The sequence below is a fragment of the Danio rerio genome, chromosome 1, assembly GCF_052040795.2.
Source record: "Danio rerio strain M-AB ecotype USA chromosome 1, GRCz13ab, whole genome shotgun sequence".
In the NCBI taxonomy this organism is placed as follows: Eukaryota; Metazoa; Chordata; class Actinopteri; order Cypriniformes; family Danionidae; genus Danio; species Danio rerio.
In genome coordinates this window covers 44,103,796-44,129,805 of record NC_141021.1, presented here as the reverse complement: position 1 = coordinate 44,129,805, position 26,010 = coordinate 44,103,796, and the positions used below count along the sequence as shown (strand labels likewise).

The following is a 26,010-nucleotide window of genomic DNA, read 5'->3' as shown; positions in this document are numbered from 1 at the left end:
AAATGTATTGCACAAGGATGATAAAGTACAATAGGTTACACAAAAGTCTTATTAATAAATGTTGCTTATGAACTCTGACTTGTAATATTAACGCTTTATTAGATATTAACTAAGAAATTAACATCACCTTGTATAAATAAATGCCTTTTGTCTTTACGTTTACAGAGTTAACAAACAACAGACCTATAAATGGTTGAAAATTCTATATTGTAGGCCAGATTATCATGACAATGTTGATGTTGGATAATAAATTAAGTCTTTACAGATTTGGCGCTGTGATGAACAACTACTGCCTAAACAACAATCTGAATACTTTTAAAAGGCACTCTAAAAAGTTTCAATTATAAATTATTTTCTATATTTTGCATGTTCATTATTACAATATATTGAATATTAATATATGTTTATTTAAAAAGGAACTAAACTATTCAAAGTTGTTAGCAGTCTTGGGCAAAGTCACTTTTGAAAGTAATACATTACAATATTGAGTTTCTCTAATATTCTAAAATACTCTGATATACTCTAAAACTGAAGTTATTGCATTTGGGAACAGAGATGAGGTTCTCAAGGCGAATGCGTAACTTGGCACTAAGGCTCAAACAACAAAAAATAGGGTCAAGAATCAAGGTGTGTCTCTGGAGTCAGATCTGAGTTTCAATAGTCATGTCAAAGCAGTTAGTAAATCAGCATACTATCATCTTAAAAACATTGCAAGAATCAGATGCTTTGTTTCCAGCGAAGACCAAGAGAAACTTTTAATTTTAAAATTGGATTACTGTAACAACCTCCTTACGGGCCCTCCCAAAAAGACAATCAGACAGTTACAGCTCATCCAGAACGCTGCAGCCAGGATTCATAGCACATCACAACTGTCCTCAGGTCTCTACACTGGCTCCCAGTTACATTCAGAATGTATTTAAAAGTATTACTACTTTTCTATAAATCACTTAATGGCCTAGGACCTCAATACATTACAGATATGCTCACTGAATACAAACCTAACAGATCACATATAAACATAAATCATCATATAAACTAGAAATTCCAAGAGTTCAGTCAAAGCAGGGAAATTTGGCTTTATGCCCCCGCTGCTGGAATCAGCTTTCAGAAATGATCAGATGTGCTCCAACATTAGGTATAAATCAAATCAAGACTGAAAACACATTTGTTTAGCTGTGCCTTTACCGAATGAGCACTGTGCTACGCACAACAGATCACACTAATATGTTTTTTTTCTTTTTCATTGTTTTATAACCTGTTTTTAATCATTTTTGTTATTTGTTTTTATTTTAATATTTTATTTATTTTTATATTTTATTTTATATACTTGTCTCTTTTATTCCTGTATATGTAAAGCCCTTTGAATTGCCACTGTGTATAAATGTGCTATATAAATAAACTTGCCTTGCTTTACTCCCCAAAAAGTAACTATTTGATTTACTTAGATACTTTTTATGGAAAGTACTGTGTTATGTTACTTTTGAGTTACATTTAAGTTACTTTTTTATACCTGCCTGAGGCTTGATCTCTTTCAAAACTTGCAGGGTATTTTTCTTTTTTAAAATAGAGGAGCTCTGCATTTAATGACACACTATATAACTTACACCTTCATTTTCCTTAAAAAAAAAAAAAAAAAAAAACTAATTAAAAAAAAATTGAATGTTCGCTTCTGAAACCTTCCTGACGCTACATGCCGTATTACAGATTAGTGAAAATTGAAAGCAATGTGCTTGCTACTTTTGTATTTTTGTCTTATTAGTTCATTTAAATCACTATTCATTGAGACTGTAATCCCCTTTATTTCCATGTGTTTAAATAATGAGACTATTTTCATCGCAGAAATGTAAGCTCTGCTATCTTGGTTTTGGTCTGTTCCCGCGGGAAGCTCATTTTCTCATTGAGCGTGATTCAACATTACACTGATTTTAATTAATTCAGCAAACTATTTTTAAAAACTCAAGTTACATTTTTAAAAAAGTATAACTCAAGTATTATAGCTTAATTTTCTAATGTATATGCATTACTTTACTCATTTTTTCGAAAAGTAATATTATTTATAATATTATATGTCACTTATAATGCGTTACCCCAGCACTGGTTGTTATTTCTTTATAGAAATTAAATATACATAAAAATATAGAAGCATTTTGACTGACTTGACTACATTTGTGGTTCTTCATGGGAATGGGCATATCTCTGCTACATTTATATTCTCATTTTGAAACTGAGTGTTTCATGAGTAATATACTTTTACTCAATTAAAGCACACAAATAGATTCAACAAAACATATCCTGTCAATTTACCACCAGAGAGCTCACAGCAGTGTATCTTTAAAACTTTATAAGTTAATCAATTTCTTTATGTTATGAACGTTTACTTTTGGAACCTAGCTGTTGTACTTTATAAGACTAGTCCATAACTGGCTTTAGGATCAACACAGATAATTTGCACATTACTATGGACACATCAAGTCTCTGAAAGCATTTCTACTACTTTGTGGATGAGCTTCCCTATCCAGCATAACACCGTGCACTCTCCCAGACAATCTCTGCAGATCTAATTTACCGACTTGTGCATTCTGAGACACATGTTACTCTAAGTACTAACTTTCAAAAATCGTATGGGGTAGTATTGCAGACTATTTATGTAGTAGAATAAAATCATTGTGTTAGTGTTAACGGCTGACCTTTTTCAACTCAAAAGTACTTTTTTTTTGGTAGAAAACGGAGCAGGAAATGTTCAAACATTAATTATTTCCCTAGTTTTAACCTTAAAAAATATATAGCATTCCTGCAGCACTCTGTTTCAATGAAGACTCTCAGACACCAATTATGTGGCTGTTGATATCTGTATAAGACATATGGCTGCCTAACGTAGGCTGTTGCTTTTTTAGTCACATGAAGTCACATCAACCAAAAGAGAAACTTTCACCAATATATACTAGACTTTTCATCCTCCCTTTTTCTTTGACTTCATTAAATCAGCTTCAAGTGGGAAATGGAATGATTTGAGGCAATCAGAGCATTTTGTTTTTAAGTTATTTTTCAGTTCTGGAGATTCTACACTTGTAAGAATTGTTTCAACAATTTAACAACAATCAAGCAATGTTATTAATTAAATATGCTCTTCAACATAAAGGTTTTTGCAGCAATGCCTTAGAAGAGCATTTGTTCTTTTTTTCCCACTCTCAAACAGCATTTGTGGCCTATTCACCTTGTTCTTAGCATATGCGACGTCGAGTATTGAATCACAGCCACTTGAATCTTTTTGGCTCAAGACTTCCGGTCTCATTCACTTCCATTCATTTTTAGACATTAAAAACAGCTCATTAAACTGCTTGATGTTGCAAACTGATATTTTCTTTCTGTATTTGTCTGCAAAGTCATGCAAACACTTGCTTGTAAAGCTTGACCACGTTCTGTCATTTATTATTTATGATCAATTCTCCCATAGATAACTGATTCAGAAGTTCTAAAACAATCCCAAAAACGAGTGCACTTCCACATTGAAGAATAAGATTCCATGGTTTGATATTCCAAATCCCTTTTGTTTACTCTACAGAGCTATTTGTGCAGCTAAAAATGTTTAAGAATGCTAAAGTTTCTTCATGGATCTTTTGATGCCAATAAAGAACCTATATTTTTAAGAGTGTAAAGACGTGTTATTAGCATGTATGGTTTCATGAAGATCCATTAACATCTTCTCAAGTTCATTCATTTATTCATTAATTGTCCTTCGCCTTAATCCCTTTATTCATCAGAAGTCGCCACAGTGGAATGAACCGCCAACTTAACCAGCATATGTTTTACACAGCGGATACCCTTCCAGCTGCAACCCAGTACTGGGAAACATACATACACACTCATACACTACGGACAAGTCCTTTATTTTATTCACCTGTACCATGTCTTTGGATTGGAAACTGGAGCACTCGGAGGAAACCCATGCAAACACAGGGAGAATGCAAACATGCTAACCTCACACAGAAATGCCAACTGGCCTGGCCGGGGCTCGAACCAGCATACTTCTTGTTGTGAGGTGACAGTGTTAACCATTGAGCCACTGTGTCGTCTCTTCTGAAGTTTTTTTTTTAATGTTCTTCTTACAAAAACAACAATATTTTAAGATCTACATTCACTGAAAGCAAAAAATGGTCCTTCTAGGCACCCCTTACTTTAACCTCCTAGGGCTTAGTGGCCCCATATGTGGACCATATTTTAGCTCTTAAGTGGCTATTTAAAATCCTTTGAATGTTTTATATTTTGTTACAGACATACAGTCTCATCCTGCATCTGTTTTGCAGCATATGAAATGTCCCCAACACTATTTTAACTGTCCAATATGGGAATAAAATGTTGTTTTTACTCTCTGATAGTTTAAAATTTTCAAAAAAATTTAGATGTTATATATGCATTAAAAACAGTCAGGAAGAAATTGTTTTATGTAAATTCCGACCACGAGTCCACATATATGGACATATTTTTTTCTCAAAAAGTACATCATATTAATAGATGATACTTAAATTTTTATTCTAAGTTCCAATTAGCCCAAATAGCCAAGAGAAATAAAAAAATGCATGTAAAAAACACCTTGGTCCTGGTTTCTGGATTGAATACAGGCTTGAGTCTGTTAACCCCCACTATTGAAAATGTGAATGACATTCATAGAAGCACAGCGCTATAACTGCAGCCACTACAGTACAAAAGCAGCACTTAAAACACTTATCATCCACGACACACCCTGTTCCAAAGAGGACAGCGATGGCATCAGTATCAACTAATCGACCAAATTGACCACCGTTTGATCAAATGCATTATGGCGTAATGTAACGCTGCGCAGTCCATCGCATGCTGATAACTGACAGTAGTGGAGTGTCAGGCAAACAGCACAGGCTCTTACGCACTGGAGTGGGAGCCAGTGATGTACTGCCAGCGGGACGCGTCATGTGTACAGGGCAGCCTACATGCTGAGGAGACCCGTTTGCTGCTGCTGAGCACTTGGCGACAGATTGCAAGAACTCAGAGCCAGTTTAGACATCTACATGAGAAGGGCAGGACAGATGGGAGGAGTATAACATTTATAGCACATGCTGCTTTCCCGTAATCACTTGAATGATCATTCTCAGTCAAAGGCTTTCTCTTTAAACACCTCAAGAAATCGTTTTATTCATAAATATTCGTCATAAAAATAACACACATCAATGTTCATCCAAAGTATTGCGTATAAATGGTTCTCAATATGTACAAAATCATTTCTCCAGTAAAGTTATTATAACTTAAGGCAAATGCACATTTTCTACAATTCTCCCTATTGATTAAATTGGCTAGTACTATACAAAAGCTTGTATACTGAAAGGCATGATGAACTCTTCTAGAATCATGTGAAAGACTGTTGAAAACTGTATGCTTTCAAATCACTCAACATCAGTGGCAAACCCTGTTCTAGTCTACTTCTCACAAAATATAGGAGCCGTGTGAACTGGATAATTCATGATTCATGAATTTGTGTCAGAAGCTCACACAATAACACACAACAATGATGTGGTTAAATTAAAAACGATTGAAAAGCAGATACTCAGGGTTGGGCAATTGGCTTCATACATTCAAATATTCTAGAAATTGTGGACTGAACAAATTTCAAGACATCTTTTGCGTGGCCTGTGCTTTCCATAACACAAGGGACACGTTGAAAATAAGGATATAAATAGTCTTTCAGCTCAACAGAAAATGTAAAAAGTAGTACTTGTTAGAAAAATACAAATGATCATTGGCATATAAATGTATTTATTTCTTCCCACTCGCTGTGTAAGTTTGACAACAGTAGAACTGGATTTTTTTTTCAAATGTACAACACAATTACTATTGGATAGGCATAGCAACAGAAATTAAACATATAAAGAGGGGGAAATACGTTGTAAAAACCTTGGCACAATGATCAATCAATAATGCCAGCATGTCGTAAAACGAGGTAAATTTGACTTGTGCTGTTAAGCATCTATCGGTGATTATTAATATCACGTAAACATATACATGCATTGTTCAAGAAGGTGACAGCGTTAGAATAGAAAAGACCAAAAAGCACGAATTAAAACGATTTGAAGTTTGAAAGTGGAGATAAGTGCAATACATTCCAGCTGTGCGTTTTACTGCCGCATTACAATGCAAGGTCGAGGTTGGAGCTGTTCCGTAGTAAAAGTGCTGAACTGCAGTTCGTTTTCTTCTGCAAAACACGCTCCTCGATTGTGAAATATAGTGGTCGAGGAATATAGAAATTAAGTTTATGAGCTTGTTGCACGCACCTCAAGCTGCGCGCAAGACTCATTGTGGGAGGTCCAGGTTTTAAAGTCAGTCCCCGATTCAAGATCTGTCACCTCGCTGGAGCTGTACGCTCATGTGGGTCTCTCGAATCAGTTTCCACAGCGTTTACTTGAGCTTTGGATTTGTAATCTGTAGCCTAAGCAACTGTATTAGTAAGATTGAATCTTCCAAGACGGAAAGATTTGACATCACGCACGACGAGTGCTTTTTACGCCGCTCTCTGCAATCGGCGCTTAAATTGCCTCAGGCAAAGTGAACGGCCACGCGTTGACCACTTGTGGCTTCAACTCCATCTTTTCTTTCTGTTTGAGATGCACCCGTCCGTGCCGTTTTCTTTCGTCGCTTCTGGCGAAGCGTTTGCCGCACACATCACAAGAGAACGGTTTCTCGCCCGTATGAGTGCGGGTGTGTGTGGTCAGATGGTCGCTTCTGCTGAAGCTGCGCAAACAGATGCGGCACTGGAAAGGTTTGTGTCCCGTGTGGATGCGGATGTGCCTGTTGAGCTCATCCGACCGAGAGAAACGCCGGTCGCAGGTCTCCATCGGACACGTGAAAGGTTTCTCTTTGGCCGGGCCGGTAGAGGAGGCAGGGCTTTTTCTTACCCGATTAGGTTTTTGAGCCCTTGTATAAGTTTGACTGAAAGACTCGGGCAATAACGATGAATACAGAACCGAGTCTATTGTAGAAGTCGAGTAGCTTGTGTCGCAACTGGACTGGAGTTCAATATTGGGGAAAATAGTCGGTTTTAAAAGACTGGTGGGTGGGATATCCATAACTGGAGTGGGGTAGTTAAACAGGGGAGCACTAAAGCCTTGTGTGCAAGCATCTCCAAAGCACTGCTCTTGTTTTAGGGTGCTTTCCACTTTGAATTCAGTCTCTGTGTTCGAGCAAATGGGAGAATATGAGTCTAAAAGTTCCTTCACGTCCACCTGTTGTTGATCAGCTGAAAAGCTATTCGACATGGAGAATGGCTCTGACTGGAAGCCAGCATCCAAGTAGGGCTTGCTGAAGGTCCCCCACTCATAGCAGCTGCTCTCGAATTCATTTTTGATGACCACCGGGAACGTCGCGCTTTCAGACAGCGGTTCAGCGTCTTGCGCAGAGGAGGCAAAGTTTAAATGCGATGTGGCGGAGTCTTGGGCCTGCGTGGCGGTCTGAGTGTCCGGGTAGCTGTGGCCTGTCTGTCCCGGTGAATACAGCGGCGGGGTGGTGCACGTGGAGGCCTGCGTCTGGACCCCCTCGTCACCAAAACTGCTACGGCTTGCGTTCATTGTACCGTCTCCACACGGATGCGCATCCGACACAGGGGTTGTTGAGATGCCAACGATTTCGGTGATCATGTTGAGCAGCGTTTCCGTGCTGCAAGGTGTTCCTTGAGATGTTTCCACATAGAAGCTGCCTGAGTAAGCTAGGGAGGTTGTGTAGCTTTCTTTCGGACCCTGACAAGAGTTAAACTGATCTGTACTTGTGGGCTCCGTTTTGGGGGTAATAGGCGCACCTGATGTGGAGAAGAAAAAATAAAACAGCCATGCGTCAGTGCCTTGAGTGATATGTGCAAACAGTTATATAACGATACAGTTTCGTGATTGCCTTGAATTGACTTGCATTACATTATATATACTGCAGCTGATATACGGTCTATAAAAATTACAACGAAATAAGAGCTAATATCTCAAAAACTCACCGTGTGAAAACTGGGCAGGTGCTGTCCTTCCAGAATCCATGAAAACATCCTGGCTGTCTTTGGAGCCCTGAGTTTCCATCCCCATCGCAGAACTGTTACAGTTTTCAAACTGAGAGTAAAAAGAATCTTGAGAGTTCAAATCCATGTTGTTAAGCATCTTTCCGTAAATGGCTTTCCAATGGCTATCAGTCCGAGCAGGTTATTGATCAGAGGGTATTGCAAACACAAGAAAGAGCAAGAACGGTCCGACAGTAAAGTCCGTAAAGGCGTACGTCCAGAAAAGAAATGTAAATACTTTGGAATTCCCCTTTTTGAGATCTGCGTCAAGGTAATATAGCTCTCCAGCTATCTGTAGATGTGTAGATCTGTTGATTCTCACACTAGCGGCTTCCCTTCGCTCGGCTTTTATACACTCCGTCTCGGCGATCAGCCCTCCTCCCCATTCATTGTCTCCAGTGAGAGGATTCCCCGCTGCGTGTCATCTTCGTGACCATATAAGGACAGAGGATATGACGGGCTTCCCCAAAAAAGGAGAGTTACGGTTCTGACGCTTCGATAAGGCTGTCGTTAAGTGTAAGGAAACGAGGGAGCGCCATGCATCGGCTATGTATGTTTCTTATCGCTAATTCCAAATACATCTCTAAGCGTTAGATTGCATTTTTTGTAGATATACTGAACGAATAAACGCAAGGTGTTTCTTTAAGTTATTTAATTATTTCATTTATTTTCCGTCTGCAAATAAAGTTTAAACGTCGACAACGAATTTCAGCTCATTTAATTTGATTTTGTTTGAAGTGAAACTTTATTAAATCTCACGCCATGCTGTAGCAGCATAAAAACGCAAACTCTAATGACTGTGCGAACATGCCAATACGAAGTTATTGGGTAATAAGCATTGCTCCAATTTACTTTAAATGGCAAAAGCAATTATTAAAATATATTATTAAATTGTTACCTCCCTTGAGCAGTCTGGAAAACCTTTGCTGTCCCCTTTCCCTCCAGAATTCAAGATCTGATAATAAACCTTTTTTGTGTGCAAACACTTCCATATGCACGCTCCGTGGGTTATCATAATATACGTAGATAACGATTTGTTTGCAAAAGTAATTATACTGCACAACGTTAAACAAAACGGCCCCTGGAATACGTTTTTCCTAAAGAAAAAGATTGTGGAGATGCAATGGCTGCGTCGCGCAGAGCTGGCGGTAAAAGCGCACTGCTGTCCAGCACCATGGAGAGCGCGCAACTGAAAATAGCAGGCTACTCTATTCTACAATTATAGTTCACGGCCTGCAGTCTGTGTTCCAAGAATTATTGGTGACATTCTTGCCGTGTTTTTTTCTTTATGACATTGAATTTGTATTGAGTTATTCCAAGTATAGAATAAGTATGTTTTTAGTAATTCATAAAATTAAAATTATCTTCTATAGAAAAATAACAAATGTGACAAGTTTAAAAGTGCAAAACGTGTGATATTTACAGCCATTAAAACACTCCCTCACTCACTAATCTTCAGCTTTAGTCCCTGGTTTATCTGGAGGTCACCACGGCGGAATGAACCACCAAATACGATAGCACATGTTTTATGTGGCGGATGCCCTTCCAGCCGCCACCCAGCGCTGAGAAACACCCATACAATCTACATATCTTTGTATACTGTGGAGGAAACCCACATGAACATCGGGAGAATATACAAACTCCACATGGAAATGCCTCTTGGTTCAAATTTGTTTTCTTGGTTTCGAATTTAATGTTTTGAGGTTATGGTGCTAACCACTGAACCACAGTGCCACCATTTGTCATTGACAAAAAGAAAACTGAATTTTCAGTATTACTTCAATTAATAAAAATGTGTTTCAACAGTCTTAATGTTCTTTTTTAAAAGACGTCCAGCCAATTTGATCCTAAATTGAATATACAAGACGGAAACTAATTTTTCACAGTTCAACGGAGGTGAACAGTTTCTAGGATTTTGGTTCTCCAACAAGATATGACAGGAATATTGAAAGCTGTTTAACAATATTTATAACACCTTCCCTGAGAATGTATCTGACAAGAACAAAAATGTAGCCTAGATTTTAGATTAATAGAAGTTCTGTTTTGCACTCTCTTTAAAGCCAAATGTTCTTAAAAATACCACAGTTGAACACAGAAACTCCTACACTGGTGGCTTTACTCTCTTCAACTACAATTCCCTGTTGCAAAATCCAGTTTAATCTTGAAGCTGTGTTTTGGAACATGTTAGCAGATGGCTGATCTGCTATAACGTTCAACAATATCAAGGGATAGTTCACCCAAAAACAAAATCTGTCATTATTTACTCACCCTTCACTTGTTCCAAAGCTGATTGACTTCTGTTGAAGATATATTGAATGCCAAAAAGCTGTAACCATTGACATACAGTGTTCATCATATATAAGTACACACCCATCACAAGTCTTTCTAATAAATTCATATTTTTTAATAGGAAGCTATACAATATTATATTTGTGCAAATACATTAGTACTGAAGACAAATCTGGAGCTTATCTAACAAAATAACTTAGAATAATGGTCCAAAAATTAGTACACCCAAATTTATGTTATAGAATTTTTTTTTAAATACAAATTTTAAAAAAAGAGGAAAAATCAAAAGAAGCAAAAAATTGAAAAGTTCAGTTGAAACGTTTGTAGGTTGTACTTTTTTTTTTTTTTGCAATATTCTTCATGAATTTAATTGTATTTTCTCTCAGTTTCTAAATATGTTTGGTGACTAAAATTACTAATTAATAAATTACTAATTATTTTATTAAATATATCTGTTTAATAAAGCTGTTTTGTTTAAATGCACCAAAATACATCGCCTATATTCACTGAGAAATGGATACAGATATTCATTTTCAAAAAGGGCTGTACTCAATTACGCAGAGCACTGTACATATTTTTTTTTCCTATATGAAAGTCATTGATTACAGGTTTTCAGCTTTCTTCAAACTCCAAAGCTTTAGTGTTTAACAGAAGAAAGAAATTAAAGAAGGTTTGGAACCAGTTGAGGGTGAGTCCATTTTAATTTTGGGGTGAACTTACAATTTAAGCAGCATTTCTATGCAAAACCCCTATGAAAGAACCACTGAAGAGGCACAATGATGTCCACTTGTCCTGTATTAGGTAGGTGCCTTCAAAATCACTTGAGAATTGTGGCTTGCTTGATCTAAACGTGCAGTAATAGCTGTGACTGCCACTCTTGTGCAATTTACTTTGCACAGGCCAATGAAGCACCAATGAAAGACAAAAGGAGACGAGGAAGAATATGTTGAGCTGTGGGCTGAAAAAAGCGAGGCTCTCATTTAGCACATGCCTACTCAAGTATCCTTTGCTCACCAAGTCTATTTATGTATTTTTTGTTTTATTTTATGGCTTATTTTTTTCTCCAACATGCAGCGTGTGCATAGAAAAGTTGAAAAATGCAGGCAGTTGCTGTATTTTATAGCTATTTTCAGAATGAACCAGAGTAAATAGGTTAACATGCAACCCATTCAGGTGCACAATAGATTTTTTAAAGAGATAGTTCTTCCAAAAATGAACATACAGCTGTTAATTTACTCACTCTCAGGCTATCCGAAGATGTTTTTTTTTTCTTCAGCAGAACATTAAAGATGATTCATACTGTGGAAGTCAATGACTACTGCCACTTTGAGAATCAGAATAGCATACACAGGGGAAAAAAACTAAATTACTACACATGGCTCCTGCTGCTGATTTGTTACATTTTACAAAGCAAAAGATTTGGTCTGTGCAAAGAAAGTAGAACATGATTTACAGCATTATTACCTTTAATAGAGCGTGAATTTCCTTTTGTAAAATGATGTTGCAGCATCCATGATAAGTTCATGCTGTTTTGGTAAAAACACAGCATGCACCCTCTCTCTCTCTTGCAAACAAATAACATCCTGAATTTGCATCCTAACATACAGCATTATGCATCAGGTTACATGTCAGACTGTTGTAAATGCCCTCTTGACAATTTTAAATTTTTTTTTAAAATTAACCATTTACCAGATAAAGAACCCTATAACTTTATTGACAATATTAAAGAAAGTAAAGTAAAAGTAAGTGTTGTGCTATTCATTCATTTTCCTTCATCTTAGTCCCTTATTTATCCATAGTGGAATGAACTGCCAACTATTCCGGCATATGTTTTACACAGTAGATGCCTTTCCAGACCCAACCCAGTACTGAGAAACATTCATACACACTCACACACTACAATCAATTTCAGTAGGGATGTTCCCCCCATTACCCCCCGATCAGAACTATATATATACTCATTACTTTTTTAATACGTCTATAGTTTTGCAGTGGCACAGACTCATACCTCTTTCTTGACTTCACACGGAAACAGCAACGCGTGCGGGATGACATCACTTTGTTGCAGAGATGCTATTGGTTAAACACTGGCAAAGTAGAACACGAAAGCAGCTTGAAACAGAAAGAATGAGTATGTCTGCCAGATATGTAAAGTTGGGATTGTCTGCCAGGTATTTTAAGTTAAGGTGCTATTTGTTTTATATTAGATTCTTTTTAATATTTACTGTTGCACTAAAGTCCAAAAGTGAAGAACTGATATTATTTATTACTTGATTGTTCAAGCTATCTCACAGAAGTGCTCTGTTTGTTAACGGAGTTGTTAAATGTTAAAATAAGGTGAATAAAATAAAAAATAAGGAATATACCGGATCTGTTTCTTTGGTCTTTATTCTTTTTTACGTATTATAGAAGTATTCGACTGGGTTTCGGTATCGGTAGCTACTCAAAATCAAATGACTTGGACTCGAGGGCAAAAAAACCTGATCGCAACATCCCTGGATTTTAGCTTTTCCAATTCACTTATAGTGCATGTCTTTGGACTGTGGGGAAAACTGGAGCACCTGGAGGAAAACTCCAGACACATTCCACACAGAAATGCCAACTGGTCCAGCTGGGATCGAACCTTCATGCCATGAGGTGACAGTGCTAACAACTGAGCCACTGTTTTGTAATTTTGGCATATATACATAAAAAAAAAATTATATAGACCATTTCAATGTGGTCATGTCATTGGCCCATTGACATTTCCTGCTTGTTATTAAACTATCTCATGACTGTAACAAGAGGCAATTCAATCATAACCTCATTTTAAAACAGCTCTCATAACATTATTTAGCATTACTCTTTTTGGATTCTCGGAAGCTGTAGAAATTAAAAATGTAAAACAGGAAATATCTTGGGGATACTGTTTAAGTTTACATCTCTCAAAATGGTCTATAATTCTTTTTTTTTTTTTTTACCACAACATTTACCATAAAACTTGTAATAACCCTTAGTAACACTTCAGGACTTTTCCAATAAATATTTCAAGGAGTGCCTTATAAAGGGTTAAAGGTAATAATGTTATAATGATTCTCACACAGATATTAATGTATTCATTTTTGTTCATCATTGTGTTTTTTTGACCTTTCAGGTGCTTTAAGATGTTGGTTTGTATTTTATGAAGCACCAAGGACCACAGTTCCAGCTAAAAATCTTAATGTTCTGCTGACAAAAGTCACTTAGATCTCAGACGGCATCAAGGTGAAAAATGAAGAGCAAACGTTCCTTTTTGGGTAAACTAACCCTTTAAATTCATATGCACAATGATGAACAAAGCTATGAGCATGATGGAGCTGTGTTTGGTGGTGCACAAAATATTCCTCTTTTATTATGATGCACGGTGCAAAATCGCACTTAACAACGAGTTTGACATTTTCTGGAGGTAACTGTTCACATCATGCTATACTTTCCCCTATTCGAGGCCCTAATATCCCCCTCTCCAGTGGTCTCTCCCAGTTGACCTAAACCTATTAAAAAGCTCTCCTCTTAAAGAGTTCATAACACTGAGACGCTGTTGTGATAACTGCCGAGCAGCGCTCACCTCTCGCCTCTGCAAAATGCCACGGAGCTCAGTAATGGATTTATGTAATTCCTGCACTTACCAAGATTATTATACCAAAGAAATGCAATGAAGGTAAAAGTGTAATGAGACCATCGATGTGTCTGTATTTTCTTAAAAGTTTGTTTGAAAGGAAACGCTGGGTGATCTGAGCTGGCACTGCAATATCTACAGATGTCTTAAGCCCCTTTCAGTTCCTAAATCAAGATTTTCCAAAGGTAAAATAGATGATCTCTATACAATAAGCTCCTGACAGTGCAAAGCATGGGAAAATAAAATGAATACTGTGTCTCTACTATGCCCTCACTCGTTTTCTTTTCATGCTTGTAATCCATCTGTTCAGAGCAGCATTTTGTAGATGCTCGGCAACACCATTAACAAATGGTATAATCATATCCACACATAATTTGACTAATTCCCAAGGCAATGATTGAGCTGAGGGAAGAGGCAGCACTGCAAAAGGAAAATATTGCAACTAAAAGTACAAAAACCGAGCCATAAAAAAAGAGCAACTAAGATTTACCACTGCAAACATCTTGTGTGCTTGCAATGCCGAAAGACATGCTGGAAAAAAAAGGGTTGGAGCACTTTCAAAAATGTCTGGTAGGTTTTCAAGAAGCAAAGATATCGTACGCCCTCCACATCACATTTCTGCAGTATGTCCCATATTCTAAACCCCCAACGGCACCGGATGAAGCCTCGTCTTCCTCATGCCATAGCAACAATGACAAACCGAAAAAAGGGATTGGGAGCACCAACATCAGAGATTTCCACGACCGGAAACACGACTCGATGCAAGCTTGCATCACACTGCCAAATCATTTAGCTTTCTTTTTGCCTTTCACTCACAATCTCTTGCATGACTACGTTCCAGTGCTTGAACCCCTTTCAGAAAGCATAGCTCTTTTGAACCAGCAACTTATCGCCCGCCTCCATCTACCAGTGTGGGAGTGGGGTTAGGGAAGCCCGATTGCGAAACCAACCAAAACCCCACTCAGCCAGCTGCAGGTTTCCCTTGCAGTTCCAGAAATACACCCTTGCGCTCGCCCACCCTTGTCCCCGGACATCCATCCTCGCCTCTCAGGCTGGGAGGGGTCGGAGCTTCGGCTTTCTTCCTGATCGTGACTGCGGAGGGTTCCAGCAGATCCCCGCCCGCTCTGACTGACTCCCCCACATTCCCAGCAACCTCTTCTCTACTCTGAGCCACAGCTACAGAGCACACCAGCAGGCCAATCTGGCTCTCCTCCAGCTACCTGGAGTTATCTAATCACAGATAAACGAGGATCAATTAGCTTAGCAGCACGCTGACAGGGCTCACTCCATGTCACGCAGCAGGCCCCTCAATGTTTCAGCACTCTTGCTTGTTATGGGGACGAGGCCCATAACTTTTCCCTCAACTCCCAAACCGGCACCTGAGCCGTTTGGAGAAATAAACAAAGTGAATGTGCACTGCGAACTTGCTTCTCTCCCTGCGGTGTCATTCGAGCACTGCGTATTTCTTTATGAGCCAGACTTCATAACGCCTGACCCTATCAAGGTGATTCTATAAAAGGCTATAAAAGAATTCATCACCTTTTCTGAGGGACAACTATAGACTGAAAAGGGATGAGTCTATTCAAGCAGATTGCACTGCTGCTATGAGGAAACCAAATAAGAATGTGGCGTCTCTCTCTCTCTCGCTCTCTTCTCGCTAACATAAGTAACTATGGTAACAGGCGCTCTGCATGGCACTGCTTCCACAAGCTCTCCAGAAATAAAACTGTTGGGCTAAGAGCGAGCAGGTAAAGACAAAAGATCCCGGGCGCCACTATTTATGGAGGCAAGCTTACATAATCTCCACACAGACCAGCGCTGGTCGAGGGAGGTTGGGTTTCGGGGTGGCACTGGGGCTGCGACCCTAGAATCGAGTGATGTGTAGATGTTATGCTGTCGATTGAGCAAACATCGAAGGCTAGGGGAGGGGTATAAATTGGGATAGAAAGAGTTTAAATGGAGAGATGAGGATGATGATGGTTGCACTGCTAAAGGGTGAACGTTTGGCATACAAGCGCTTGTTGATCAGCATCTCAAGCTCCCATGGGACGCATATTAGCCTGTGGTGGTGGGAGATATTCACCACTGAACGTCACTGTAGCTGTGATTACATCACCACCAGATTCATTGAGGTAACAAGTGTTTATGACACAGAAAAAGAGCGCTTTCAGGGATAACAAACACAAGAGTTTACCCTCGGCACTATGAGCCATCCTCACAACATTTCACACAAAATCAAGAGAGCAATGCTGACGACAACATCAGTCTGTTCGGCTAATGATATTGAAATGACTGAAAGATAGAATGAAGGTAAATTAGTTAGACCAAGTGTCACAAAATATGTATTTCTGATCCACAGTGTGATTAAATGGCTCCCCCTAGCAGTCTAGTGTCATCATTACAATCTCCACTCTATAATATTGATTCTTTTGAGCTTGAAGTGTGAATGAACAGCTCTATTCTGATCCATTGGCTGATATAATCAGCAAATGAATCCTTCAGACTCCATAAAACAGGAAGATTTGAGAATTTAATTCAGTAAGTGTCCCATTACGGGGCAAAAGAAAGTGTGACTCACGTAAATATGCCCCAACTACTCTTACCAATGGATGCAAACAGAGGCTCAGGATCTCATCAATGCGCAAATGGAGGAACTCTGACTCATCTATTTATGCCTGTGCGTTAGATCTCGCTAATGCTGTTTTGGCTATTATCCCATTGTGCCGTGCGTCTGGGGAGAGGGAGGGGGATTGCGCTGTGAGTGTTTTAGTCACACTGAACAACCAAAAACTACAAAGGCTGGAAGATGCATTTCAAATGGCAATAGCTATGAGGGCACACATGCTACGATGCTGAAGGGGAATGAAAATGTAGAGGAAGATGTGTGCTTATCTCCTCTGATCATTCGTCAGACTGCTCACGTTGTCACATGGTTGTGAAAATATGCTGAAGTTTGAAAAAACAAAATACCAAAGAGAGACTGACTCATCAAGAGACTCAACCAGGAGTGTGTGAGCAAACTTTTGAACCTACCTTCTAATCATCAACAACACACTTAAACAATCATAATTAATCTACAAGCTTACCTAGCTTTCCTCTTACAGGCCTGAAAAAAGTGTTGCTCCATTGCCTACATGAATAAAAAACATGAATTACAAGGTTTAAAAGACCCTTTAAATAAACTAGTGAATTCACTTACATTTGAAAATGGGTTTCATTAGAATCTCCTGTTGAACATGGCACCATTGGAACTCTGTAAAACAGACCTAATTATTAATTCACTCTTTATGTAGTTGTAAAATACTTCGCTTAATTTGTCTAATGTGTACTGGATCTGGTTTCATTTGTGAATTGTTGACTCCATGTCCTATACACTTGCCTTATGTTCAATACTGTCTGTGACTGTCTGCCTGAAAAAGAACAAAGCATAACATGCAGAGAATACATACAGTACTTCCTGCCACACACAGACAAGCAATATTCACACTGAAAGCAGCCTAAATGGTTTTGAACTTTGTACAATCTCTGACAAAAGTCTTGTCGCTTGTGTTCGAACTGACTTTACAAGAAATGGCTCGTTTTAATGCCAACAGCTTTTGTAATAATGTTTCAGTACAAAGTGAAACTGTCAAAAAGTATTCCAATATTCTGAGCGTGGTAAAGTCCATTGAGTGAGTTTTTGCAAAACCATGTGTTGCCGCCTTGTCATTAGAACTTCATCTGTAACTAATAATGAATAAATTAGGTCTTAGGTGTGTATAAAAAATACCCCAATACACTAGACCTCTGCAAACAAGCCTACGATTCACCTAGAGACAAAAGGGTTGGTTATCAAAAGGCAGACACCTTCAACATGTTTCAGCGTCAAGTACAGAGGATAACAAAAAGGATTTGAAGACTGGAGACGTTTTTGACTTGCCCAGGTCAGGCAGACCCCGCAAGAAAACTGCTCGAGAGAACCGTTTGTTGGCTCGAAAATCCAAGGCCAGCCCATTTTCCACAGCAGCAGAGCTCCACGGGACCTGGTCACCTGGAGTCCTTGTGTAAACAAACAGTTTGTCGAAATCGGTTTCAAAATGGCCTCCATGGCTGAATCAGTGGCCAGAAGCCAGCACTAAACAAAAGACAATTGAAAATACGTGTGGCATTTGCCAAGGCGGAAGATTTTTTTTTTCAGATGAATCTTTTGTTGAATTACACCGGTTGCCGCAAATATTGAAGGAGACCTACTAGAGCAGGGGTGTCTAAACTCGGTCCTGGAGGGCCGGTGTCCTGCATAGTTTAGCTCCAACTTCCTCCAACACACCTGCCTGGAACTCTAGTATACCTAGAAAGAGCTTGATTAGCTGGGTTAGGTGTGTTTAATTGGGGTTGGAACTAAAATATGCAGGACACTTGCCCTCCAGGACCGAGTTTGGACACCACTGTCCTAGAGTCTGCATGGATATAAGATTCACCTAAAAAAAGTACGTAAAACAAGGTCTAGAGTTACATTCAGTATGAGGGTGTGCGAGGGATCTGCAGGTTGCAAGTCAACATCAATAGTCTAAAATACCAGGAAATCTTAGCTACCTCTTATATTCTCAACCATAAAAGAGGGCAAATTCTGCAACAGGATGGTGCTCCATCGCATACTTCCATCTCCACATCAAAGTTCCTCAAGGCGAAAAAGATCAAGATGCTCCAGGATTGGCCAGCCCAGTCACCAGACATGAACATCATTAAGGATGAAAGAGAATACATGGAAGAGGAAACCAAAGAATACTTATGAACTCTGGGATGCATGCAAGACTGCTTTCTGTGCTATTCCTAATGACTCTATCAATAAATTGTATGAATTCTTGCCAAACCGCATGTATGCAGTCCTAAAAGCTTATGGAAGTCATTCAAAATATTAAATTTGGATCTCACAGCACCACAACCTAATGCACTGTTATATTTTTTTTTGCAGTAAATATGTTCAATTTCTGTAAAGGTGACAAAACTTTTGTCTTACTAAAATTTGACCTTTCTTTCTTGATTAAATGATACATCTTTTTTCAGTGAAACTAATTTATTTCAGTGCATAAAACATCATTTGAGAGAGGTTTAGCTTTTCATATGAGCGATTTCTAACTTCTAACATTTGGTTGATTAAAAGTCAGATTAATAGCAGGCGTTTGTACAAAATAGATAAGCGACAAGACTTTTGTCAGCGACTGTATACAACCTCAGAAATTAAAGCATACAAAAGCTATCACTGGGGTGCATCTATTTTACCTAAAAAAGTACAAAAGTATACTTTTTGAAAAGATAACATTCCAGTGACCGCTTTCGTATCTTTACTTGCATCTTTTCTATTTAATTAACAGCACACATAACACATGAATTACACACAATACAATAAAGCAAAACCTATCAATCAGAAAAACACAACGGTTTAAAAAAAATCATAAAGAGCAAAATATGAGAAAATCTATGAATATATTATTTCAATATTCAAATAAAATATTTAATTAAACTAAAGAAATAAGAACTTTTGGATTTATTTTCTTTAATGAAGCCAAACAGCAATGGACCAAAATAAGTGCACTGCTGTCTACTGGTTCACACAGATGACATTGTATTGTCTGAGCCAGAAAAAGCCTTCAGCGCTTCAAACCTGAGGATATAATCACATTAAACCAGATGTAAAATTGACATAATTTAACAGGCTTCCAGATTATTACATTAAACAAGCAAATAAAAAAATTACACCAATTATCTAAATCACTTAAGAATGAATTACACTTTGTTGTAACAAACATATGGCACCAGTTGAGCATCTTGATTTACCACTCGATTCTGGCTTGCTACTGATTTTTAATACTTCTCAGCCATAATAAGTACAGTCAAAGCCGACCAGCCAGTAAAAGGGTGACTTCCCTGCCCCCTTCCAGTGCTATCATTGTACTGTTCCCAAATGTATCCTGTTTCCAGATACTGCTTGTAAACATTATTCATGAGGTTAGTCCTGAGCTCTTGGTATAAGGTAGCTGCCTTTTCCTTGTATGGCCCTTCTATGCTGCCATAGTGATGCAGTGCTCTAACAGCCAGGTAGTTGATGTTGATCCAGATGGGTCCACGCCAGTAGGGGGCGTCATGTTCTGTGTTCCTCTTCATGTAGAGTGGATCTGCGCGGGACAGTGAGCGGAGGCCATATGGTGTCCAAAGGCGCTCTGGATCTTTAATGGCTTGCAATATATGCTCAATTTTTGGCGAGTCTGGTGTCAAAATATGTAGCAAGAATGGAAATAGGCTAACGTAGCCTAATGCATTCACATACTGCAGCTTAGGGGCTCTGCGGACAGAACGAACCAATCGAGCAACTGGGAACTGGTGCCGTGGTTGTCCAGGTGGCACAAACACTTTCTCCTGCTGAAGTGAGACTGCTTGGGTATGATTTCCGTAATCACTAAATGCGTGTAGATTCTCGGACCAGTGCAGCTCGTTCAACAGGTCGTTATTGCTCAGACTACGATGGGTGTTTTCATATAGTTGGTGGGGCTCTCCAAGTATTCGTGCAACATTTGCCATGACACCAGAGGCTAAGGTCATCCAGCAATACAAGTCCACGTGCCTTTCATCAGCAGATGGGTGGGAAGCCCGTGGGTAGTCATCCAAGCCAGAGGTCAGCGTCTTGGGATTTAGGAAAAGATTGGTGTCTTTGTCCCTTCCTCGCCAACGGTAGGAGTTGGGAACAGGTCCAACTTGTGTGGTGTTAAACCACTCGAACCAAACCTGCAATCTAGGGTACAACTTTCTCAAGAAAGGAAGCATGGTCTGAGAGGACACTAACTCTGCATCAAGCTGCTCCAGCAGCTCCTGTAGGGCCAGGAAGAGCGTGGGAGGGTTTGCGTTTTCATTGTGCTGCACTATAAACTCAGATGGTACTTTGCTGCGTGCTTCATCATCCAAGATTTGCTCCCGTGGGATCCAGCCTTCTATGTTGATCAGATCGAGCCAGTGTGCAAAGACCTCCTGTGTTAACTGGGTGTCCCATTTGCTTAGGAGAAGCTGATGAAATCCTTCATCCCAAAGAAAGCCCCTTGGAAAGAAGGATCGCGATGGTACTGCTGTGAACAGCGGCCCCTCAGGGTAAAGCACGGGGTGTTCATTGTAAACCGACTGCACCACCGATGGTCCGAAAAAATATCCCATGCCACCAAGCATGTTGCTTAAAGCTGCCTTGGCAAATTTGATATGTGAAGATGTGAATCCTTTAGCTTGAAGACCAAACGTAGCCTCAAACTTCTCATCAAATGCCACCTTACGCTTCTCCAGTTCATCCGTGAGCACAGAGCCCACAAGCTGATTCGGTCGTTCACGGAAACTTCCGGATTCAAACAAGACTTCAATCTGAAAAGGTGTTTGAACAGTCACCTGATGCACGACAAAATCACTCTCCATCTTGGGATCGTTCTGTTGATTCTGGTGGTTAGTTACTTTGTAAGAATCCACAGCAAAATAAGACCTTTTTTCACCTTTGGGAGGACTGAAAATGAACTTGTGATTCAGGCTGTTCTTCACTATATCTGTCAGCTTATCAAGACCAGGGCTTCTTGTTTGCAAGAAATTATATCTGAAAATATATAAGAAATAAAGTAAAACAATAGAGTAATTTGAAATAAGATGTTTTAGTATTTAATTTTCCCTCACTCGTCTGGTCTGCATACAATTCAAGTATAATTTTGTTCTTAAAGAGCTGTACAATATTTCAAATAGATTTAAAAATTAATTTGAGCTCCAATAAAATTTCATTATAAATTACTCATTGTTTCACTGCTCTGTAAACAAATGTTGCAAATATTCAGTCTTTTTTATTATATTGTATATACTGTTAAAGTCAGAATTATTAGCCCCCTTTGAATTTTTTTTTCTTTTTTTTTTAATTTCCCAAACGATGTTTAACAGAGAAAGGACATTTTTTTACAGTATGTCTGATAATATTTTTTTCCTCTTGAAAATTCTTATTTGTTTTATTTTGGCTAGAATAAAAGCAGTTTTTTTTAAACAACAGAACAAACCATCACTATACAATAACTTGCTTAAATACCCTAACCTGCCTAGTTACCCTAATTAACGTAGTTAAGCCTTTAAATGTCACTTTAATCTGTATAGAAGTGTCTTAAAAATATCAAGTAAAATATTATTTAATGTCATCATGGCAAAGATAAAATTAATCTGTTATTAAAAATGAGTTATTAAAACTATTGTTAAGAAATATGTTGAAAAAAATCTCTCCATTAAACAGAAAATGGGGAAAAAATAAACAGGGGCTAATAATTCTGACTTCAACTGTACATTGACTAGTACAGCTCAATATGTACAAGTAATTGTCTTTTTTTATTCATTATTGTTTTTTTACTGATTGTGTTAAATAGGAACTTAATAATTTTTGTATACTGTACAATCACGAAAGCAAATTTGTATTTTGAAGACTTTGGGGTTTGTTTGTGTACATAATATCGGCATTTTGTAATAAACATTTTAATATAATGGCTCTCAGTGCAACTCTGAAGACATTAATGTTCACAGGCAGTTGTCCAAGTTGTGTTTGGATTATGAGTACAGCATACTTTTGCTTTATTATTTTAAATCTGCCTCATTCTGTAACATCAGCTAATTATGCTCTTATGACTTGATTCCATAAAATAAATAAGCATTTTCTGCATTAAAATCCAATGACCCATATTATAGAAAGTAATTAAAATAAATTAAAATCCTGCATTTGACCAAATATATACACAATATTCACAGTTAATAATTATTACATGAATAATAAATACCTGGCATATTTGGCACTAGCACCTTCTCCTGCTGTGGGTTTGCCAAAAGTAATCTTGAAGTTGCCAAGCTCCTCAGATGTTCCTGTGACAGAACTCACACGATTTTTCTCCTCAACGTGAGCCTGCAATGAACCTTGACCATCTGTGGAAGCGTAGAACATTAGCGAGACCACAGGAGTCGACAAAGCAGTGCCCTGTTAATCAGAAACAGAAAGACTTGAATTGACAAAGCATTTCTGATAAACCATAAATCTTAATATTCCTATACTTTTGATTTATCTAATTGAACCACTCTAACTGTATATCATTTTTTTTAAATAACAGGAAAAGTGTAAAGTTATGTAAAGCTGATTAAACTACCATATAGTATCTGACATTTGAAAGATTACAGAGACAATTAATCATAATAAATAAAATAATAATGAATAAATAAAACAACCCAATTAATTTTAACTTCCTGAGCATGTGTATTGACAGTAGTTAATTATATTTTGTATTTCTTTCTGTACAACTTATATTACAGGGTCAAACATGAGATTTCCCATTTTTGGTGTCTGCATCAAGTTAAATTTCCAAACAACTAAAACAAACAGAGACCATATTAAAACCAAAGCTTGGAATGTTTCAAATAACAATTGTGAGGATAAAACATCAAAATATGGGTGTAATACTGTTCCACTGTCATTCAGAGTAACATTTATTTATGTACAAACAAAAGATCATTCTTTTTCTGCCCTCTACTTCCTAAAATACTGTATATAAAAACATATGTGATGATCAAAAATGTTATATTTTAAACTAATAAAATCAAATAGGCAAAACCAAGTTGTTTTATTGATAGCGACAAAATGTAAAAATGTAAAATGACAATTCATTTGTGTTTTGGAGATGCACTGCAATCCCTACATGGAGTCTTTCAATATGTTTTCTAAATATTACCTAAAAATAATTTTAGTACATAAACTCCTGTTACAATAAATAACTTCTGTAAATCAAGATAAAAATGTATGATAGTCATTTATTTTTTGCTCATATAATTGTAAACATAATTTTCCGAACAATAAAAAAACAACACTTTTAATCTATAGACATAGACATCTAGACAGATAATAATAATATAGATAGATAGATAGATAGATAGATAGATAGATAGATAGATAGATAGATAGATAGATAGATGGACGGAAGGATGGACTAACGGACAGACAGACAGACAGACAGATTGATAGATGGATGGATGGATGGATGGACGGACGAACGGATAGACAGATAGGATAGATCGATAGACAGACGGACAGATAGATAGAAAGATAGACAGATCAATAGATAGACAGACAGATAGATAGATAGACGGATGGACAGACTGATAGATAGAAAGATAGACAGATAAATAGACAGACAGACAGATAGACGATGAGATGGATAGATAGATAGATAGACAGACAGACAGACAGACAGACAGACAGACAGACAGACAGACAGACAGACAGACAGACAGATAGATAGATAGATAGATAGATAGACAATTATATAGATGGATAGATAGACGGATGGATGGTAGGATGGACAGACGGTTGGACAGACTAATGTACCGTTAATTAAATAATTAGCTAGACAGAAAATTAGATAGACAGATAGATAGAGAGATAATTAGGCAGACAGACAGACAGACAGACAGACAGACAGATAATTAGATAGATGGATAGATAGACGGATGGTTGTACGGATGGACAGACGAACGAACAGTTAATTAGATAAGCAGATAATTAGACAGACAGATAGAGAGATAATTAGACGGACAGATGTGTTATTTACATGTTGTTTTGCAGTGATTCTCCAAGTCCAGTCTCCCCCATGATCTCCACCCATGCGCTTGACGAACTCTGTGGTCAGGGTGAAATCCCGGTCATGGATCTCCTGGACTCCAAAAGAGACTCCATCATGCATTAACCATCCATAGCCCAGCAAATGGTCCCCTTGCTCACATGTGTGCCTGAGATTTCCATCCATTTCAGCAAACTGGTGCATCCACATTAAACCTAAAGAAAAGGTATGTTTGTAACAACACCACGAAGACAAGTAAAAACCACACAAACTAAGCAATTTGGGCACACAGAGAAAGCATACAAAACACCTCACCTGTCACAACAGATCGAGGACTTCTTGTTTTCATCCCAAAGTACACCTGGGGACGATAGGAACCCCAGTATCTTTCGGGAGAGACTGCAGGGCTTGAACTATTAGCATCCAAGACCCTTGGAGAGGGGTGCAGTGTCACAACCCTTCTAGCTAAGGATGAGCGCATATAAAGAGCATAGAAGAACCAGATGAGGCTGAAGATGCACAGACCGATGGATATATTGATGAACACTTTCCCGATGTCAGTTTTTTTCTTCTTCTCCTTGCGTGGTGGAGCAGGTGCCTTTTCCTCCTTCCTTGGACTTGGAACTCCATCACCTGTTGCAACCCTCTTCCTCCGCCTACCCATCTTTCTTATGATCTGACCAGGCCCGTCTGAGGATCACAAACATTCAAATGCACCTGCAAAACACCAAAGGTCAACAGATTGATTACAGGATTAGATGATTAGCCAAGTTATTCATTAACTAACGCTACATTTATATCTTATGATAATGCATTTCGTGGAAATTAAGCCACTAAATATTACTATTAGGTTAACCTTTCAATTTAAAAGTTGCTGCACATATAATAAACAACTAGCTAACTTAACAAAAGGACAAGGATATGAATGAAAGAACGAATGAATGAATGAGATTCAGATCGAGAGGGCCTATTAAACGCGTCTGCAAGTGTTTTTCTCTCTATACTAATTATGAACGATACCTTAAGCTAACTGAATATAGGCAAACATATGTTTTATTTTATCGATGACGTTACCTTATGTACGTGTCAGTAATCTACTGAACATGGTAATCAGCAGCACAGGCACTTCCGCGTTTCTTGAGAAGCTGTCAGACGACTGTAGATGCAGGATCACTACTTTTCAAAATAAAAGTCCGCGTTGTCGCATTGTAATCCATCATTACCACACAAAAGCCATGGGAACCTTTATATCTGAGGCATCTGATTTCTGTACACTTGTTGACGTTTTATTGTTGTTATTTGTGTAATAATTTTAGAGAACATTTGATAATTAATTTACACTAGACGTTTACACGCTATGACTCTCATCAAAAGACTAACCAAATACAGTTCTTAAA

General features: G+C 38.1%; 2 protein-coding genes across 5 annotated transcripts; both read right to left on the bottom strand.

Moving 5' to 3' along the window:
* Positions 1-5,134: 5,134 nt before the first annotated feature.
* On the bottom strand, positions 5,135-18,702 carry LOC797711 (uncharacterized). 3 transcript variants are annotated; one of them, XM_087237443.1, is made up of 6 exons: positions 17,362-18,174; positions 17,182-17,235; positions 17,069-17,112; positions 10,328-10,356; positions 8,003-8,111; positions 5,135-7,816 (listed from the first exon to the last, which is right to left on the bottom strand). In XM_087237443.1, the coding sequence occupies exons 5-6, from the start codon at positions 8,085-8,087 to the stop codon at positions 6,552-6,554; spliced, it is 1,350 nt and encodes a 449-aa protein (XP_087093569.1). In that variant the 5' UTR covers positions 8,088-8,111; positions 10,328-10,356; positions 17,069-17,112; positions 17,182-17,235; positions 17,362-18,174; the 3' UTR covers positions 5,135-6,551. The 3 variants fall into 3 exon arrangements, with proteins under 3 accessions (XP_087093569.1, XP_087093568.1, XP_087093567.1); XM_087237442.1 differs by lacking the exon at positions 10,328-10,356 and having other exon boundaries at positions 17,362-18,702; XM_087237441.1 differs by lacking the exons at positions 10,328-10,356; positions 17,069-17,112; positions 17,182-17,235; positions 17,362-18,174 and having other exon boundaries at positions 8,003-8,384.
* Positions 18,703-19,498: 796 nt separating this feature from the next.
* On the bottom strand, positions 19,499-25,773 carry mogs (mannosyl-oligosaccharide glucosidase). Of its 2 annotated transcripts, XM_087236223.1 has the most exons (5): positions 25,688-25,773; positions 24,929-25,330; positions 24,605-24,828; positions 22,790-22,983; positions 19,499-21,582 (listed from the first exon to the last, which is right to left on the bottom strand). In XM_087236223.1, exons 2-5 carry the CDS (start codon positions 25,275-25,277, stop codon positions 19,824-19,826), a joined length of 2,526 nt encoding a protein of 841 aa, XP_087092349.1. In that variant the 5' UTR covers positions 25,278-25,330; positions 25,688-25,773; the 3' UTR covers positions 19,499-19,823. The 2 variants fall into 2 exon arrangements, with proteins under 2 accessions (XP_087092349.1, NP_001073659.1); NM_001080190.1 differs by lacking the exon at positions 25,688-25,773.
* Positions 25,774-26,010: the final 237 nt, after the last annotated feature.